This window comes from Triturus cristatus, chromosome 3_2, assembly GCF_964204655.1.
Source record: "Triturus cristatus chromosome 3_2, aTriCri1.1, whole genome shotgun sequence".
Classification (NCBI taxonomy): Eukaryota; Metazoa; Chordata; class Amphibia; order Caudata; family Salamandridae; genus Triturus; species Triturus cristatus.
The window spans coordinates 739,659,651-739,679,632 of record NC_140584.1 but is presented as its reverse complement, the minus strand read 5'-3'; the positions used below and the strand labels follow the sequence as shown (position 1 = coordinate 739,679,632).

Sequence of the window (19,982 nt, the reverse complement as noted above, 5' to 3'; positions counted from 1 at the left end):
GGGCTTAAATCCAGACTTTTCAAAGTAGCTATCGCACTGCTACTCCAAGAGTGAATAAGAAACAAAGTAACGAAACCAATTGGAGAGTCCCAGAAAACAGTTACGCGTCAACGGCGTGGAAAAAAGGTAACTCACGTCAGCACGCCGACGAGGTCTCTTATGGCTCCGATGACGTCATACGGAGTCGTGAGCGGAACCGTGCCATTATGACGTCCTGGCCGACGTGGGAGAGCTAGAAAAAAAGTGTTTGTAGAATGCTGGAGCAGGGGTAATTCAAAAAGTGAGGAATCCACAGGCAGATGTATCCATCGGAATGACCATTGTGACACATATCCAAATGTATCTTTTGAAGGAACCACTCTACCATTCTTCATCACTTTGCCTTATACTTCGGAAAGCTCATTCCTAACTTTGTTTCGTAAATCTTATCCAAGAGCACTGTTCTAAGGCCATCCTTGACTAATTCTGACTCTCACTTTTTTCAATAAGGTATTGGCCTCCTGCTTAAAATGTCTGCAACTCTGATTTTTACCCTCAGTACATACTGTACTTTAAAGTTATAGTCCAAACATTTTATAGACATGTGAGAGCTAAAAGGAGAGAAGCACTGTACAATCCTTTTGCAGTAAGGATTTTCATCATGGGTTTAGGATCGTGCCTAAATGTAACAGGCAAACCCCAAATAAATTGCCTAAAGTGTTCTAGTACCCAAACACATGCAAGTGCGTCATGTTTCTGGTCCAGGAAGGACCAGGCTTGGCAGTTCAGGCTGGACAGTACCCATGAGGAGCAGGGTTAAAACTGATTTGCTAAGTCTAAACTGGGGTGGCATGGTGAGCAAAAAAACAATGGATTAACCCAGATCTCTTGACTGAGGGTGAATGTTTGATTTGTTCCACATTCCGTCCATCATTTGTGTGTCATTTGCTTCACGTTCTATCGCAGCATATTTCTCCTCTGTCTGGGTTAGAGAGTATGAGGCGAAAGTGACAACATTCTTCTTTCCTGATTTGCTGTAAATTTGTGGAACAACTGCCCCTATATCCTTCCCACTTGCATTGGGAGTAACTATGCTTCTAAGTTTGCTTCATGAATTTCGAGCACAATTCAGCAAGACCTAAAAACGCCCTTATGTCATCCTTACTTTTCAGAGGAGGAGCATTCACTATTGTATTCAACAATTCTGTTTCAAGTGTAATCCTCTTTGCTTACCACATGACCCAAGTATGTTACTTCTTTTTTTGAAAACTTGCAGTTTCCATATTGAGCAGCAAGACCTTTCCCTTTTAAGATTCTCAAAACCTGTTCAAGTTTCTGATCATGATTCTTCTTGCTTTAACTAGTTTGTCAGCTTGAAAAAAAGATGACATTCTTCACCCCCTTGAATAATTTGTACATTAACCTTGGGAACATTGCCGCTGCAAGTCCAAAAGGTACTCTGACAAATTGGAAACACCCAAAGGGTGTTATGAAAGTTTTAAGTCTCCTACTAGAAGAGTGTAGTGGAACCTGGCGGTAGGAAGAAGTATGGCCAATAGCTGTAAACCATTCAATACCTTTAGTTATAGACAATAATTCATTGATTTCAGATGGGGCAAACTGGTCAACCAGAATGTTCCAATTCAAATCCCTTAAGTCCACACATAATCGGATCATACCGTTGGCACGTCGTGCCACCACAAGTGGTGTGACTCAATCAGAGGTCTCTATATGTTCAATGATCTTATTAGACTGTCATTTTTGTAATTCACTCAAAATGTCTTCCATGATGATCATGGTATTTGTGTTGCCTTGCGAAAGCATGGCATGGCATCTTCCTTAAGGGTTATCTTGTATTGGAACACTTTCGACTTCCCAATTTTACCTGAAAATACTGTGGTAACCTTTTCTATTAATCTTTCCTCTAAATTGTCTCATAACACCAACGCAAGCTCAGAGCTATTGGGATCCAACTCACCCTGATCTCTCCAACCCAAAACAAACGTGACTTCCTTGGATGCATGAAATTTACACTCGGCCTCTCTCCCCTTGAAATCAAACAGTAACTTCCTGAATCCTAAAATGTCAATGGTTTCACTAGTGAAACTTTTGGGTACTATATCAGGACCTTCCAAATGCTCACCAGTTCTCATTACAAATTTTGCTTTCCATATTTTCGTGTTAATTATAGTACATGGGGAGCCTTTATCTGCAACAATGGACATTTTTACACCTCCCCCTCCATCCAAATGTCATTTCACATACAGGTGTCTTTCCTAAATCTCTGGATGATGTGCTGTCGTTAGGGATAACATCACAACCCATTATCTTTAAATGATCATTCTCATCTATGCTCAACACACACATGTTCATATCATATTCATATCATATTCATCCGTACTATCGGATTCAGAGTCTGACTTTTTATCCAATGTTATAATACATTTTAAATGAGTAACTGTCCCCAAGCAATGCAATAATACTTTTCTCAGGTGTAAAATGTCATCATCATCAAGAATCAAAATCAAATTAAACAAAAATTCCCACCACTCTTCACATTTTAAAGACGATTCACCAGAGGCTGGAATAAAAGCTTGTGGTGGAGTAAGGTTTAAAGGCAAAGCCATATTAAGAGACAGTAAAGACATTTTACCTTACCAAAATACATTTTATAGATGCGATGAAATATACCTGCAATGCTAGGAGATAGTAAAGCTGCAAGGCTGTGTACATAAAACGGACTAGTGCGATGTGATAGTACTGGACAGTAAACTCTTGTCTGTAATCTAGTAATGTAGCATACACGAGTGATTACAGTTTACAATTTGCTCATAGGAAGTTGTCGGAACATGTGAATTGGCTAGCAACTGTGATAAGAGACTGTACATAACCTTTTAATATACCATGTTTTTTTAGCTTCCAAAATGGCTGCAAGTAATGTCGGAGGTCACACTGGGAAGTCACTCGTGGCATGCAGCTGCAGTGATGCTCGTGGGGGAAGACGTCTCACAGCAGTGCACGCAGGATCATTGCTCAGCTTCAGAGACCCTACTGAAGGAAGCAGCTTGCAGGGGCACTCGTGAACAAAGCGGCTCGTGGGGTAGTGCATTCTGGAATGCTAGACTCAATTCAAAGGAGGCAGGTCTGAACTTACAGTTTGTCGAGTCTTTAAAATGTAGCTGTCCATCTCCCGCACGTCCCGTTTGACAAGCATGTTTGGTTTTCTTGAAGTTGAGTAAAGTATGGCAGCCTTTCATAAACTCTACTCATGATTTCAGGAATTCACAAATGTGGTTTTTGTAGAGAGTCATCCGGAGAAGGTAGTACCAGGGTCAGTAGGCCCAGTCCCATCGCCAAGTTTATAAAGATAACACACTCAGATGAGTTACAAGAATAATTTATTCCATGGAAAATTACCCTGCTACAATACCACTACGGAGAGCCAATATATCTGTCCAGCTCCCATCTCTCTTCGATCCTTCTCTACACAGCAGACTATTTTTACATCACTATAAGAACTCCCAAATATGGAAGCTCATAAGCTTTTGCATAGAATGCAATCACAACATAGCCCAAAAGTGGCTCAAACCTAGACTCACAGTTAATAGCTACTGCTGGCAGGCAGCACTTTTACTTTACCATATTTCATAAAAGTTCTAATGAAGTTACCCACTGGAAGAAAGACCAGAAATGGTTAGAGGAATAGAAAATTGTCTGCACATGCCGAAAAATGAACTAAGCTTAAGATTTTTGTAATTTCAAACTGATGCGATGAAGTGAATGCAGAACAAGAGCATGCTATTGAACAGCTGTTCATTATAAAGTACTGAACAGCAACATTAACTTGATTATGAGTTTGAGTCATATTCCTCCTTTGTCTAGTTATTTGATACTCTGCCATATGAAACAGAGATATGTGAAAAGACAGTTATATACAATTAGTTGTTAATCAAATACCTCACTACGGAGTTATTTTCCTTTATTATAAGTGTAGCATTTCAGTAGCGGCATTGCCCCGATTAAGATGAAACAATCAGAACACCTTTATGGCTGACACAATTAATTTATTTCCTCATTTGGATGTTAAGACATTTGTTGTGGGCTGGAAAACATCCTATCTCAAGAGCGCCACTTTTTATGTTGTACTTATAGCAAATACTTACCAATTGTTTGGTAACTTTAGAAGCACATTGGCATTTGAAAAAAAAACAAGATGTCACAAAAAGCAGGTCTCTCATTTCTAGATAAATTAAAGATGAATTATCTCATAACAACTTTATCTGCTAGACAACTATACATGCAAACTAGTTTACAAATACTTCGTTACTTTAACTGGAAATGTTAACTTACAAAAGAACTCTGAAGTTGTCTTAGTGTGGTTGCAAAAAGTGTCTGCTGAAATAAAAGTAGTCATCGTTTCAAGAACCTCTGAGCTTGGAATCAATCTCTTACCTCTGCCAGTGAGCATATTGACCCCAAGGCTTCCCCTCGAAACCCATAAGTTTCCAGGTTTTCCAGATCCTCATGGCTGTTGATTTTAGAAGTGTAGTGCCGAACTGCCATGACTGGCGTATCCACAGCCTTGATCCCATCACCATTGTCACGTATCTCTATCTTATCAAATCCGTAATTTTCCTGTAAAAGTAAAATAGGTGTAGTCAATGACCTACTTCACAGCATCATATAGTAGCAAAAAATAAGTATGGAGTGAAGGAAATGTCTTGTTTAGTAAAAAAGGCAAAATGTAGAAGCCAAGGTAGATAAATAATGTTAGTTACAGTTATTACTCAATATTTAGATTTCAAAACACATACTAGAACAAGGGTTGCAGCTAGTATAGAGCCATGCATCAGACTATGTCAGACTCTGGTAATGATTTATTTTTGGAATGTACAGCTTATCAAAATCAATAATTTTGTTGCGCTCAGTAGAACCAGATGTACAGTTGGTAGGATTACCCAGTGAGCTAAATGTGAACCCTGGAAAACCCAATACAGTCTTCCATCCTTTTGAGGTCAGTAAGCTGAGTACCATTTAACTGGTTAACAGTAATTTGCTTTCCTCCAGTGCACTAAGCCAACTTCAAGACTACTTGAGATGAGCCATGGTTTTTTAACCACATTTTAGAGAAGAGCCTAAGCTCAACTGGTTTGGGAGATGGGGATCTCAAGTGTAACCCCACTCATGAAGGATGGCAACTGCCCCCTTGTAGAAGGCTATGGGGCAATTGGCTACTGATAACACCTGCCTTTTTACTTGTACATCTGAAGAAGAAAAGGGCCTATCAGTCTCTCCCATGTAAAACCTCTGTGCTACCCCCTTTCAAACAGTATGTAAAATGTTACAAGTCGGTTTTTAGTATGGCAGAAGCTCTAGATGGTAAGCAAGGTTAACAGTGTCTCTGGAGGACAAGGTTGGTATACACAAAATTACGGCTGCACTGCAGGATATCCATGGCCACCTGGGGAAGTGAAAAAATTGTTTGTTCCATTTCAGCAACTTGGCCTTGATGCTAGCCTGCAGGGATCTCCTTAAACATTGGACAGGGAGAACGTTGCCAAATAGGCGTGAGGAGGGGGAAGATATGGACTAGTGTATGGGAGCGGAGCAGTTGATTTACCGAGCAAGGGGATACCCCTGTTAATTCGAGAAGATCTGGGGTCCATGGATGGAAATGAGGGAGGAAATGGGGTAGAGTTTCAGGGAAGAGAGGAGACAAGGTGGGGTGGGGATCCGACTCTGATCTTAGACATAACCCCACGGGCACTAGGACCAACGGAGAGACCGGTGGGGTACTGCAGTGAACAGTGGTCCAGTCCTAGGAGAATGAGAAGCAATGTATGTTGATGGAAGCACGCTTGTCCACATGCCTTTTGTAATGGGGGGGGGATTGTTTTTGTTATATGTTCTGACTAAAAAACAATAAATATATATATTGTTTTTCAATTTTTTGTTTCTTGGACACCTGCCCCAAAGTTCCAAGAGGTCTGTGGCTTACAGGAATCTACATCTCCCTTCCTGCTAACTTTAAATCTCAGTCCCCAGTCCCTACTGATCCAAGCTATGGCTTAGGCCACCCAAGCTAACATTTACAACCATGTAATGTGCCTCTATAAGAATGCCCACTGTGTCCAGTACACTAACTATTGCTTTAACAGCTCTTTCCCGATTTTCAGGACATGCATCTCCTTGCAATCCCAAACTACTGAATCACTGGTGGCCCTATTAACAGGAAAACAAAACATTATTGCAATGTTGTACTTTTTTGTTAAACTAGTGTGAGACCACTGTTGGGTGGTTTTTCAGGCATTACGGGTTAATATGTTTCATATTGGAATTTCAGTCACAGACAAAAAGCCAGTGAGCTGTCTACATTTTCACCCAAGGCTGTAAGAACATTTCACCTACAAATTACTGATTTCAGGTGTAATTGTATAATTAGTTTAATGGAAGAAAAACAAGACTACAACACAGAGGTCATCACACAAAAGCCCAGGACTGTAAACTGTGTGTAATAAGCTTGGGGAAAGTGGTCATTCTAGGTCTGCAACAGGCCTTTCTGGCTCCTAAGCAGACCTAATCTAATTTTACAGTCGCCATTCAGACTTCAGTGCCATAATGCCTCTTGGTAATAGCATTCTGCATTGGTGTCCAATATAAAAACATTAGATGCATTCCCCTACAAAATCTAAAGACCACACAAATCTTTTCTGAAATTGAGGCTCAAGTAGAAGCGAAGTATGTAAATGTTCACCCATGAATCACCACTTTTTTATTTTCAATGATTTCAAGCAAATGCAGAACTTTATATCAGTTAAATGTATTGTTATTTTTACGGGTAGCAATAATATCAATAGATTTGTGTGGTCTATAGATTTTAAGGGGAATGCATCATTCCTACAGTAAATTACAATGGATGATTTGTACTTCTTTTGATAATTTCCCATACCATTCACTTGATTTGGTACAATAAAAAAAAGTGGTAATTCATTACTTTATAGTTTGGGTGTAAGGGAGTGACTCAAACAATGGACATAGACAGACAATTCCCAGTGAAGTGGGAGCCTGTGTAAAGTAGACAGAAGACATACCAATTTAATATCGATGCTGGTGGCTCTGGCATCTATAGAATTTTCCACTAACTCCTTCACCACACTGACGACTGATGTAACCACCTGAGAACTTGACAGGAGGCGAACAGTTGATGATGGCAGTTGATGCATTTTGAAGCCCTTAAGGAGGGTCAATAATGATGGTTAGTGTGCAGTTTGCAACATTTTAAAATTATAACAAACCATATGTTGAATAGCAATTAAACGGCTTACCGGAGTCTGGGAGAGGACCCTACAGTGATTAGGTACTATGATCAAACATGAACCACTTACTTACCTATGGCTCATTTTATTAATGATCTAGCCTTTTTACTGCTAACAAAACAATAACAAATAAGACATAATTAACATTTTATCAACAACTGGAAAGCGTCAGCATTTGTGGAAGTGTGTGCTGGTGCAAAAAGACAAGTCACTACTGAAGGCCCCTTTTATAACTGGAAGAGTTTAGAAGCATAATCAGTTGACATCTGCATGCACACTCAAAAGCCAAACCACCCCATTTCGGGAAAATAATATGCTTTCTTTTTGCCTCACATATTGTAAATTTTTAACGCCACCCCTGCACATGAAACCAATTTTGAAAAAAATAGCTTTGTGTTCTATATTCTGTGTCCAGAGCTTTCATAAGAACATTTCACAAAAACAAGTGACAGCAGATCAGTCAATGCTCCTACAAGAAGGAACAGATTGCAAAGTGAGCATAGCTCAAAGTGGCTGGAAGAAAAAGCCTCAAGGAGCTCCAGCAGCAGGTATACTGAGTAAGTTGGACCTCATGGTCAGAGAGATGACGCAATTAGAGTTTTAATAGTTCTACATGTCATTTGGCATGAAATCTTAGGCCCTCTAGAGTATACGTATATATGTACATTAATCAGTTCTTAATTTGAGACTGTGGTTTCCAGTGCTTGGCACCAGTATTTAATTGTTAAATCCCATATTTATGACAGTCTGCCACATGCTAATGCTGTTCATCTAATTTAGAGACAAGCCCAACAGTTGTTTAATAATTCAACATACATTAAAAATGATTAACACCTTCTGCCAAAACAATTCTTAGAGCTTTGAGGGCTTGGAATAGTGAGAATTGCCACACCAGTAGGAATGTGATGGTTAGTAATTGAATTTTTTACTGTAATTGGCAGGCCGCAGGCAAAAATGACCTCCCGACTAGGGCCATTGCACTTATGATTATTTTTTGTACAAAGTAAGCATGGACATAAATGAGCAAATACAGGAGCAGAGATGCACTAAGGAAATAGGTGTCTGCAAGAACACATTCCCAGACACAGTAGGCAGGGTGTAGGAAGCTGGGTTTCTGTTGCAGTATCCCCAGCACGTTTGCCAGATTTCTGATGCACTTTGGCTTGATGTGCCCTGGGTCCCTGCCAATCAGATTTCCAGGGCCTGTGTTCTTTCCCAAAACGGTACCTTTTTACCCCCAATTGGCACCTCTCTGGCCACATGTAAGTCCCTTGTAAAAGGTACCATGGATACCAAGGAAGACCTCGAAGGGCTGCAGCACATATTGTACCACCCTTAGAGGTCCTGTGTTCATTCTGGTTTTCTCTCTCTCTCCCCCCCTCTCCCTCCCCCTTCCCCTCTCCCTTCCCCTGTCCCTCTCTATGTAGGCAGCGTGTTTTGGTGCCGAGAAAAGTGAAGAATGGCACATGGCACATATTCCTGTGTGCACTGCCTGCAACCCACTGCTTATGGTATAGATGAGACATCCCTCTAGCTGGGTGCACTATACCACTCGTGAGGGTACAGTTGCATGAGCACTGTACCCCTACAGTGTCTAAGTCCATTCTTAGACATTGTAATTGCAGTAAAGCCATAAAGAGTATATGATCTGGGAGTTTGTCATTAAGAACTCCACAGCACCATAATGGTATTACTGAATTCTGGGAAGTTTGGTAGCAAACTTCTCAGCATAATAAACCCACACTGATGCCAGTGTAGGATGTATTATACAATACACTCAGAGTGCATCTTATAGATGCCCCCTGAAAAACAACCAGCTTCTGATGGGTTCCCTGACTGGTAAACCCCAGCCTGCCACCACAAGACATGTTTCTAGACCCCTGGGGTGGAAGCCTTCGCTCCCTGAGCCGAGAACACTAAGCCTTTTCTGGGCAGAGGTGTCCACACCTCCCCCAGGTCAGGAAGAGCCATCTATGGCAGGAGAGCTTCAAAGGCCTTGCCGCCTTTGTAACGTGTCCCACAGCCTCTCCTGATATGAGGAGCAGGCCCCCTTCCTGTCTCTGCTCCTTTTTGACGGGAAGACAGGCCTGGAAAATTAGAACAGCTCAGAAGGTGTGCCCACCCCTGCCAACCCCACCCCTCAGGTGGGAGAGGCGAGGTGACGCCCACTCTTCAGTGCCCGCCATCTTGCAGATGGCAGGCCTTCTCCAATCAGGATTAGGGATTGTGCCCAATCCCCCACGTGGGGTGAGCACGCCAAGGGTGTAGTCACTCTAATATCAGTAGCCCATTGGCTACTGACCTCGAGACACCTAAAATGCCCCCAAATGCAGATCTTAGGGGGCAGCCCTCAACCAAAAAGAGAGATTCCCCCAATCTATGAAGAAGATGGACAAAAGAAGATGCCCAGCAGAGGAGACTGACTTGGCTTCAGCCCAAACGGCCCGTCAGCACTTACCAGAGATCCTGCGCCAAAGCTGGTCTTGTCTCGCAGCCAGCGACCTCCAGAACCACTGGGAGGACTGACTACCTTTAACAAGGAATGGATCTCCCGTGAACAGCAGCTCTGTTCAAAAGAAACACCAAATAAATACTCTGAGCCTGCTGAGGACAAAGAAACCAAGCGTCTGGAACCACCACCACACCCGATGCCTACGGCCCGAATACGGGTAGCGCACTGGTACCAACGAGGTCCCCCAGCGCTATAGAGTACGAGTCCACTGTGGGTTGACCTCTCCAGGACTCCCTGACGTCGCCTGCAGTCTCTGCACAGACACCCCCGGCGTCCCAAGCCAAGAGTGTCCTGGTAAGGTGAAATCAGACATCAAAAGACACTCCTGCATCCAGCCACCCTGCCTCCTGGAGAAGAGAACCTGAGGTGCACCTATGTCCCTAAGCCCTCCAACTTACCTGCTCAGCTGTTAGTTCCTCCTGGACCGAGCCTGCAGCTAAAAACCTAAACGGGCAATCCCCATTGAAAACAACAGGGCACCAGACGCCAAAACAGCACCCTGCACCTGGTTGTGTCTGTGTCGGTATGGGTACACCTTTTGTGCAACTAGGATCCCCCTTTGCCCTAAGCTTAAGTCCATAAGCTTTGCTCCCACAACCTTGTGACCTGTTCGTGAGCAGCCACCAACCAGAGGCCCCCCATTACCCATTGGATAACAAAGGGCCCTAGTGCCGATGAGAGTACTTTGAGAGTGCATCCTCGATAAACCGATAACACTGTTTTTTTCCCATAGGACTGCTTTTCTGTGAAAAATCTTCTAATACTTTTTCACTTACCTGCACTAGGCCTGGCTTGGATCTAGAAATAAAATAACTAAATAATATTTTATACAAACAAATTGGTCTGAGTTCAGTCTTTGAGTGTGTGACATAATTTCTTGCCTGAGTGTGTACAATAAATGCTTGACATTACCCTCCAATAAAGCCTTACTGCTTACCCACACTACCACAAACCAAGAGTAAGGTATTGTCTACTTTTCCCTCTGCCTAGCTTTGGGGTTCCACTGGACTCTGTGCACACTATACCTTACTTTGGTATAGTATAAACCGAGCCAGCTTCCTACACAGGGGCATAGACATATTAAAAATAATTTCTGAGGGATCACATTTCCAATTAAAATAAAGTGTGGGGTAACCTTACACTGGAAAGAGAGGTAGTGGGAGAAAGACATGTAGGCAAGAGCTGTTTTCTGCATAGCATATCCGTGGTATTGTATGTAATATGCACACCCGCAAACCTTCTGCCCGATAATGAATTTGATGGGTTCATTATTGTTTATTCAGAAAAAAACCTTAAGCAGTTGTGCTAGACAGAGAGGGTAAAGTATGATTTGCTTTATTTATCAAGTGTGCTTGTACCTCACAGTATTGAAACACTATCATTTAGGGGATATTACTATTAGGAAAGCAGTATATTTCCTGCCATAAGTCAGCAGGAAGAGGAAGTTGAATACTATCTTTGCCTTGGATTCACTAGCACCTCAAGTGGTAGACATGAAGGGAGTAAGAGTTATTGGAGAGTTTCTGAATGCACAGAGATCCAAAATCCTTGTACAAAGAAAGGTTAATTGATTAAGTATTTGGCAGCTGTAGCGCTGTAATGAATTTCAATCACATTCTGCCCACAGTCATTCTGAAAACACCACCTGGAATGTAGGCTTGGCACACTTAAAAATAACTCTGCACTATAAGAAATTGGAATCAACATGTACGATATTAACATAACAACAATGTTTGTACTTGCAGCACATTTTCTTGATGCTGGATGTTATCTGCTGCATTGCTACCAAACAGTATAACACCAGGCATCAACTGAGAGCCCTTCAGAGGTTTACCCTTGTAGGCCAGCCCGTGAGAGCAGCCAGAAGCAGCTGAGATGGAAGAGCTCAAAGTGAAGCAATGAGGTGATAAGAGTCAGCTGCCATGAGAGCCCATTCACAGAGACATATGGTAAATGGAACTCTGCCTGGCTAAGGTACTACCTATATAAGATTTTATGGGTATTATATTTTTGGTGCATGCATAGCCAGGACTTTGAGGCAAAGATCTCTATCTGTTACCAGTTGTCTTCAGTGATTTCGCTATGTAGATGGTGTTCCTACCTAAGCATGTAGTTTGATGTATGAACGTAAGCAGTCACGATTTGCATGACATAAATACATGAACAAAAACTTTGTAACGGAAAGTGCATTTCAATTGTCGGAGAGCCACTTTGCTATTTCAAACACTACTGGTTCCTATTTTTTTCGTGCTTGGCGTGCTATTAGGACATTTTGTTTCCAGTGTTCCACACAACACAGAGTGTAGAAAATTAATGCTGACCACCTTTTTGCTTGGTGGCAAGAACATATAAATAAAAAAAGAAACAATAAAGAAACTTCATTTGACAGCTTGGATATCCATATGCAAGGTGCACAGGATCAAATAATTGTGAGGATCCATGTCCAGACATTTTAAATTAATGGGACCAAGTAGATGCTGAATATATAAAATTGAAATTTTGGACTTAGCCATGATGAAGTCATTACTTGCTGGGACGAAACACATTGGCTGTATGTTGCTTCTATTTTGATTTTAAAAAAAAGCTTGCTCTTTATTATGTTTAACATAAAAAGGGCCAGAACCTCAAATAAAACTGGATTGTTAAGGAAATATGGAATTCCCTGGAAAAACGAACTAGCACCACAACCGTCTTTTGCTTTGGTGTTATATTTATAGTGGAATGTGCTTTAAACTGTGTTTTTGAGAATTCATCTTAAGAAAAATTGGAGTGTATCTCCTTGTTGAAGTGTGGTGAAATAATGATAGCAAGCACTTGGGAGGTGTACAGCAGCCTTCCCCGTGTCACTGGCAACTTGTCTGAGTTGAGAGATTTGCAAAGTACCACAACTATTTAAGTGTTGGAACGGCAATACCCCCCTGCAAGGTAAACAGGTGTGTACCTCTGAACTGGGTGACCTGACTGCTTGTGAAACTGGTATCCTGACTTCTTTGACCAGCCGGCACCCCAATCTAGTGTGTGTGCTGACGCCTACGCCTGTTTATGCTGATTCCAAGTTCCAAAACGTGTTCTGTTACCAGGAGAGGCGTACCAAACTACTGTCCACGCCCTGGGATGTTGCCATCAAGAGCTGTGGATTAATAGTGCTGAACAGACTATTTTTAAGGTACCGGAGGAATGCGGTGTGTACCAGCTCCTCTCATGTGAAGCTCCCCTTAAAAATGACACACAGACTCATGCGTGTATGTAAGGTATGGATGGTAGCATGACTGTGCTGCGGTGAGAGTGAGATGGCTGTGCCGAATAGATATCCCCAGGCGGTAAATATAGGCATCTCGAGCCCAAAGCAGAAATCTAGACCCTTCTTCCAAGCCCCAAGGCAGGGTGGGGAGGTGTCCTTCCAGGCCCTTGCAATGTCCCGCTTCGCGAGTGTAAGGCCCAGTAGCAATAGATGGCATTTATATATATTGCCCCCGATGTCATCCGTTATGTGCAGAATAGTTCATCTGAGTGGGTAAGGGATTTCCCAGCCCAAAACCGACGACATACATGCAATGATCCAACGCCAGAACCCCAAGAGCGATGTGCACAGCCACACGGTATGGTTGAGGGTACCCGCGGCCGCCTGGCAGCGCAAGCAGAGTGGCGAGGCAAGAAGCCCCGCCCGCCAAAGCTGATATCTAGTGTAATAAACCCGGTGGAGGTATTTAATGTATATATCGCAATCGGGTCGCAATGGCAGCACGCTGTGGAGACGCCAGCGCCTCGGTCCAGTCTTCGTCATCCAGTGGGCCTAAGTCTGCCTGCCAAGCCTCCCGTGTTTTAGATAGCGTTGGGTGGCTATTCGTGGTAGTGTGCAACAGATTTTGGAGATCTTGTGTTCCCCCAGTTCTCCCATAAATACTTTTGCCCCGAGAGGACTAAAATCAGGTATGGTCTCCTGGAGTGTGAGATATGGAGAAAAGGCATGGCGAAGTTGAAGATATCTGTAAAACTGCGATCAGGGCATAGCATATTCTTGCTGTAGTTCCTGAAAGGACTTCAGGGTCTGGCCATGAAGGATGTCCCCGACAGTGGAGATTCCTACAGCCTCCCATCCCGAGAAGCTAGGAAGCCCAGTGAGTTGCGGCTAGAGGCCATTATGCCAGAGTGGAGCTTCTTTTGTTATCCTGCCCCACCATCCCAGTTGCCGGAGTGTGCGTTTCTATAGATGAAAGACTGTGGCGGTCGCCGATGGCAAAGGCCTCCTGGTCGAACCCGCATAGAGGATTGTGTGGAGGGGTGTGGTACCCATCCGCCATCGCTCCACCGCATATGCAGGGTCTGACCTATCTCCGGACCACCAATCGTTTAATATCAGTAGGTGCGAAACCTTGACATCCGGTGTAGCCAATCCACCACAGTAGGTTGACTGAAAGCATGTTCGCAATGCTACATGAACCGAGCAGCCCCCAAAGAAAATTCCAGAGAGTGTAATTAAGTTGTCTGAACCAATTAGGTGGTATCAAATATGGGTGGTTTTGAAGTTGATACAATAGGCTGGGCAGGGAGACCATCTTGAAAACGGCAGACCTACCGAATAGAGAGAGTGGCAGATGCGACCAGGTGCGAGTCTGCTCCTTAATTTGCACCCACAGTGGGGCTAGATTCCTGTTCCATGACAGGGGTTGCGAAGTAGCCAGAAAGACCCCTAGATACTTAAAGCCCACCTGCACAAACACCCCCTCCTCTCACCAAGGGCCTGCGTTGCATATGGGCCACAAGTAGGATTTACGGGGGTTCATATATAGCCCAGAGGTGTTGTCAAAGATCTGCGTGATCCTGAGGAGCCTGGGCCCCGATCGGTCAGGTCGCGTAAGGAAGAATAGCACATTGTCCGCATATAAAGCTATACAATCAGACGTCGCACTAGGCCACTCAAACCCACAAATCTGTGCATCTATCCGCACCCAAGCCGCTAGTGGCTCCATAGCGAGCGCGAAAAGATACAGAGAGAGGGGGCAGCCCTGACGGGTGCCAGTCCCGATGGAAAAGGTCTACAAAACGGCGTCCGCCACATGGATGGAGGCAGTGATATCCGTATAGAGAAGTTGGATATATTTCAGAAGACGAAGACTGAAATTAAGGCGACTGAGAAGCGCAAAGAGATATGTCCAGCTCAGGGATTCAAAGGCCCTGTCCATGTCGGCAAGAAATGGTGCAGCTGGCTTGCCCAGGCGGTCCGCTGAGGCAATAGCATTGCATGCGCGTCGGATGTTATGTCGCGTGGAGTGGCCCGGCATGAAACCGGCCTGGTCCGAGTGGACCAGATCAGAAATGTGCGGGACTATGCGATTAGCTATGATCTTGGCGAGTAGCTTAGCCTCCACATTCAGGAGTGATATCGGGCAATACGAAGAGTGGAGTTCAGTAGGCCGGCCTGGCTTGAGGAATACCACTATCTCCGCATGGTGCCAGTCCACTGAAAGAGAATGGTCATCCAGAGCAGCGTGGAGTGCGGCATGATAGGGAGCAGAGAGCATAGATTGATACTTCTTATGGAATTCGCATGAGAAGCCATTTGGGCCAGGCGCCCTGCCCGGTCGCATCTCAGATAACGCTGCCTGAATCTCCTCGGTAGTGATTGGGACATCTATGTCATCTCGTACACGGTCTGTGAGGGCGCGTGGAGGCAAGTCATCAATAAACTTCTGAACTAGCCGTGGCGGAATGGTCTCCCGGGGGGCCTATAGCTCCGCATAATAGTCCGCAAAGATTGCTGCTATTTGTAAGGGGTCAGTAAGAACTCTCCCATCGGGATCACGCAGGCTCGGGATGGAGAGGGGGCAGAGAGCTCTCTGACACACACGGTGTAGTAGAGTGCTCGATTTGATGTCCCACTGATTTTTGTACTACGGGTAGCCATCCAGGCCACCCGAGCCTTTTCTAACAGCTCACTGGCGTAAACCTGTTGATTATGGCGTAGCTGTCTAAGTGAATCTTGCCCATTTGCCTCTCTACCCGCGCATTTAGCGACCAGTAGGTGGGCCTCCAGTTCTATCAATTTTTCCCGACGCAGCTTGAGCTATGTCCACATTACCCCCCCTGGAGTGTAGGTTTCATCGCCTCCCACACAACGGCAGGCGATCCAACCAACCCAGTATTGGGCATGAAATATTCTGAAAGAGCATTGTGCATATGTGACCTATATTTATCATCTTGTAACAGCCCACTGAAAGAGAACGTCATCCAGAGCAGCGTGGAGTGTGGCATGATAGGGAGCAGTGAGCATAGATTGATACTTCTTATGGAATTCGCATGGGAAGCCATTTGGGCCAGGCGCCCTGCCGGTCGCATCTCAGATAATGCTGCCTGAATCTCCTCGGTAGTGATTGGGACATCTATGTCATCTCGTACACGGTCTGTGAGGGTGCGTGGAGGCAAGTCATCAATAAACTTCTGAACCAGCCGTGGCGGAAAGGTCTCCCAGGGGCATATAGCTCCGCATAATAGTCCGCAAAGATTGCTGCTATTTGTGGGGGGTCAGTAAGAAATCTCCCATCGGGATCACGCAGGCTCGGGATGGAGAGGGGGCAGAGAGCTCTCTGACACACACGGTGTAGTAGAGTGCTCGATTTGATGTCCCACTGATTTTTGTACTACGGGTAGCCATCCAGGCCACCCGAGCCTTTTCTAACTGGAGTAAACCTGTTGATTATGGCGTAGCTGTCCAAGTGAATCTTGCCCATTTGCCTCTCTACCCGCGCGTTCAGCGACCAGTAGGTGGGCCTCCAGTTGTATCAATTTTTCCCGACGCAGCTTGAGCTATGTCCACATTACCCCCACTGGAGTGTAGGTTTCATCGCCTCCCACACAATGCCAGGCGATCCAACCATCCCAGTATTGGGCATGAAATATTCTGAAAGAGCATTGTGCATATTTATCATCTTGTAACAGCCACGGTGATAAACGCCTACGGAAAGGGGGGCGTTTTGGGTCCAGTCGCAAGTCTATTTGCAGTGGGGAGTGATCCAATATGCCACGAGGCAGTATTTTGGCTGCTGCAAGTTTATGTACATGTGCAGCTGATAAGAAGACGTTATCTATGCGAGAAAAGGACCCATGGACGCTAGAGAAGTAGGTGTAACCCTGTTCAATGGGATGAAGTCGCCTCCAAGTGTCCACCCAATCCAATCCCTGCACCATGGACCCTAATTTTGACTCGTGGGGTTCGACTGTATTCCCTGAGCTGCGCCACCTATCGATCGAAGGAAATATTGTGTCAGTCCAATCACCCCCGACTAGGGTCAACCCAGGGGGAATTTCAGCCCACAGCTTCATCAAACGTTCCATTAGGTTGCATGTGAGGGGTGGAGGGGCATATACAGATCCCAGGACATATACCTGTCCATTGCAATGACAAATCTACCCTGGGGATCAGTCCAGGTTTTCTCACATATGAAGGAAATTCTGCGGTGAATCAATACAGCTACCCCTCGTGAACCTCTAGTGTACCCGGAATAAAAGGCCTGTACAAAACCAAACCACGTGAGGCATGGAAGTTTGTTCCAGAGAAGGTGCGTATTGCAATAGTAGAATATCTGCGCCATAACGTTTGGCCTGGCATAGGACAGCTCCTCTTTTGGCCTTATCCAGATAGACCCCAGACATTCCAGCTGACCACCCAAAGACGTCTTTCTTCTATCCTAGGCATATTTAATGATATGACGGGCATCGATGCGCGTTTGCAGGGGACCGCATGCAGTGATCACAAGTTTAAAAATAGCTGCAGAATTGGCATGTGAATGACACTTAGTAACAAAAAACACTAACTTTCCCCAACAGTCCCCACCCCAATACCTCATAAATGTAGAAGCATCTGTCGTGGCATGAGGGCACCCCGAGCCCCAACTGGGAACCGGAGCATCCCCCAGCCAACGGATCCCTATGTTGCCTCCCCTAGACACAGCAATGTCTCAGAGTCCAAGGAGAAGTATAAAATGGGTGCAGCCCATATCTTTGTGCCCTCGGCCATGAAAATTGGTCACTCATTAGGATGAGTGGCACAGTGAAGTATCTTTCATGCGGTAAGTCCTGGGAGTCTGACGTGTAATTTATTTCAACATTTAGAAAGTTCCTTGGCTAGTGACCGTCGGTGTTGCTCTCCGGAGACCCGGGACAACCCACGGCCCGGCCCCCCAGAAGAAGAATCTGAGTCCAGTCTGGGCGGTGTATGCGGCCTAAGTTTAGTATTTTCGTCTGTCCGTGTGAACACCTCTTCGGGGGAATCAAAGAAGAGTGTACGCTCTTTGTAGGAAACTCGGAGCCTGGCAGGAAACAAGGAGTATTGATCTTAAGAGGACTCAGTTTGGCTTTCGCTTCGGTGAATGACTGTCAGCACTGCTGGACCAGCCTGGAGTAGTCCAGAAATATCATGATCTTTTGTGAGAAGAAAAGGAGAGGATCTTTGAGTCTAGCTTGTTGCAGAACGACATCTCTCTCTCGAAAATTTAAAAATCGTGCAATCGGAGCTCTAGAACGAGCACCCGGCGGTGGCCTCTGCTGCAGTGCTCCGTGGGCACGTTCAAAAACAAAGCAGGGGGACACAAGACCAGGGGGAGCCAATCCACCAGCCATTTAGTCAGGAAATCCGCTGCGTCACCCTCCTCGCAGCCCTCGGGGAAACCCAACAAAGCGGAGGTTGTTGCGGCTGGCGCGCCACTTCATGTCCTCCGCCCGCATCGCCAGGCCTTTAGTGACAGATTCCAAGGCAGATACCTTCTTCTGAAGCGTCGAGACAGAGTCCTCTACATTTCACACCCTGGACTCGGCCTCAGTTATGCGCTGTACAGCGTTGCACAAGTCTTACCGGAGGAGCATAACATCGGACCCAACCGCCCCAATCTTGGCCTCCAGCATGTCCCTGTATTGTGTAATGGCAGCCAATATAGCTGCATTATCTGGCATAGACAACGGCAGGCGGCTCGTAGCTTGGGCCTGCGCAGTTGCGCCAGCATATTTATCCATGGTACTTTGCCGAACTGTGGCACCTGGGATCTTCTCTTTAGTCATGGTGCCGAAGTACTGCTTACGTGGTAAGGACTCCCAACCGTGAGACCACAGGGTAGGTATGGATCCTGTCAGGATAATAGATCCCCCAAGACCCAAACGCACCAAACTCCAGCAATGGAGAAGGATTACAGAGGCAGGGACCACAGTTCCAGACAAGGCTCCCTCAATCAATTAGTCTCTCCCCACAGTCTCCGATAGAGGCATGGAGTGCGTACATGCTGGCAGAAAGGGGGCCGAAACACCACGCCCACATGGCGGTTCAGTCACTCAGCTGGCCGAGGAAGTAACGCACACGCACAAACACACACGCTGCAAGGCCCCTCTCAGGCATGGGATCCCAGCCATCTATCGCCGCCCCTGGGTCAGATATCCACTACTGCGGGTGCAGAAGTAAGGTGCATTACAAAGTTCAACCTCAAATCGGCCTCTCCAAGTATTGAGCATCAGCCAATGGTGCTAAGTGCGTCTCACCGTGACCCGAAATGGCCGCCAAGTCTCACCAGGAAACACACCGCAGGGGGCGCCCCATAGCCACCCGCACGGCCAGCGGCGATATTATGGCCCCTTGATCTCATGCACCCCCAGGAGCACGTCACCACTCCTCAGGCTCAGGCAAGAATCCCGGGCCTCCAATGCCCATTGCTGTTAGGCCGCATTCACAAACTGCGGCTGCCCACAGCCCCCGCAGGGGCCCACCTCAGATGGCGGCCCTCCTTAGTTCCATTTGGGCACTTCCCCACCCACATTCACTACTGCGGGACTCCAGGAGGAGTCCCCTTACAGGGCGCGCCAGACACGTCATGTCCGGCGCGCCGTGGGGTGGGGAAGGTATTTAGGCCTCCCCCCTCCATTTTGGGTCCTCTTTGTTGCCTGGCACGTCGTCTGGTCTTGCGTTGGTCGGCGTGGTTGCGGTCTTTGCCCCTGCTGGACACGCTGTGTCTGCAGCGCGCCTCGGGTGTTGTGAACCCGGGACCAAGTGGTGGTCGTCACTCGCGGTGAGTTTGGGGGGGCAGGGTGTACCTTTGGGCCTTCCTTCGCCCCAGAGCATTTTTGCCAGGGGTGAATCAGGCCTGCCAGTTGTGTGCTGGGCTCCGAGCCTCAGGCTTGGCTTGGCTGTGAAGGGG

The 19,982-nt window shown here is 45.7% G+C and overlaps 1 protein-coding gene across 7 annotated transcripts in view; it reads right to left on the bottom strand.

Annotated features, from left to right (window-relative positions):
* PMS1 (PMS1 homolog 1, mismatch repair system component) overlaps positions 1-19,982 on the bottom strand; it is a 903,709-nt gene that overhangs the window by 802,897 nt on the left and 80,830 nt on the right. For all 7 annotated transcript variants that reach the window (XR_014979980.1, XM_085648798.1, XM_085648797.1 and 4 more), the window contains 2 exons: positions 7,071-7,211; positions 4,432-4,614 (listed from right to left, as the gene is read on the bottom strand). Coding sequence is in view for 6 of the 7 variants with exons in the window: in XM_085648798.1 (XP_085504924.1) it covers positions 4,432-4,614; positions 7,071-7,211 (324 nt within the window). In the remaining variant the exon portion in view is untranslated. The remainder of the gene's footprint in view (positions 1-4,431; positions 4,615-7,070; positions 7,212-19,982) is intronic.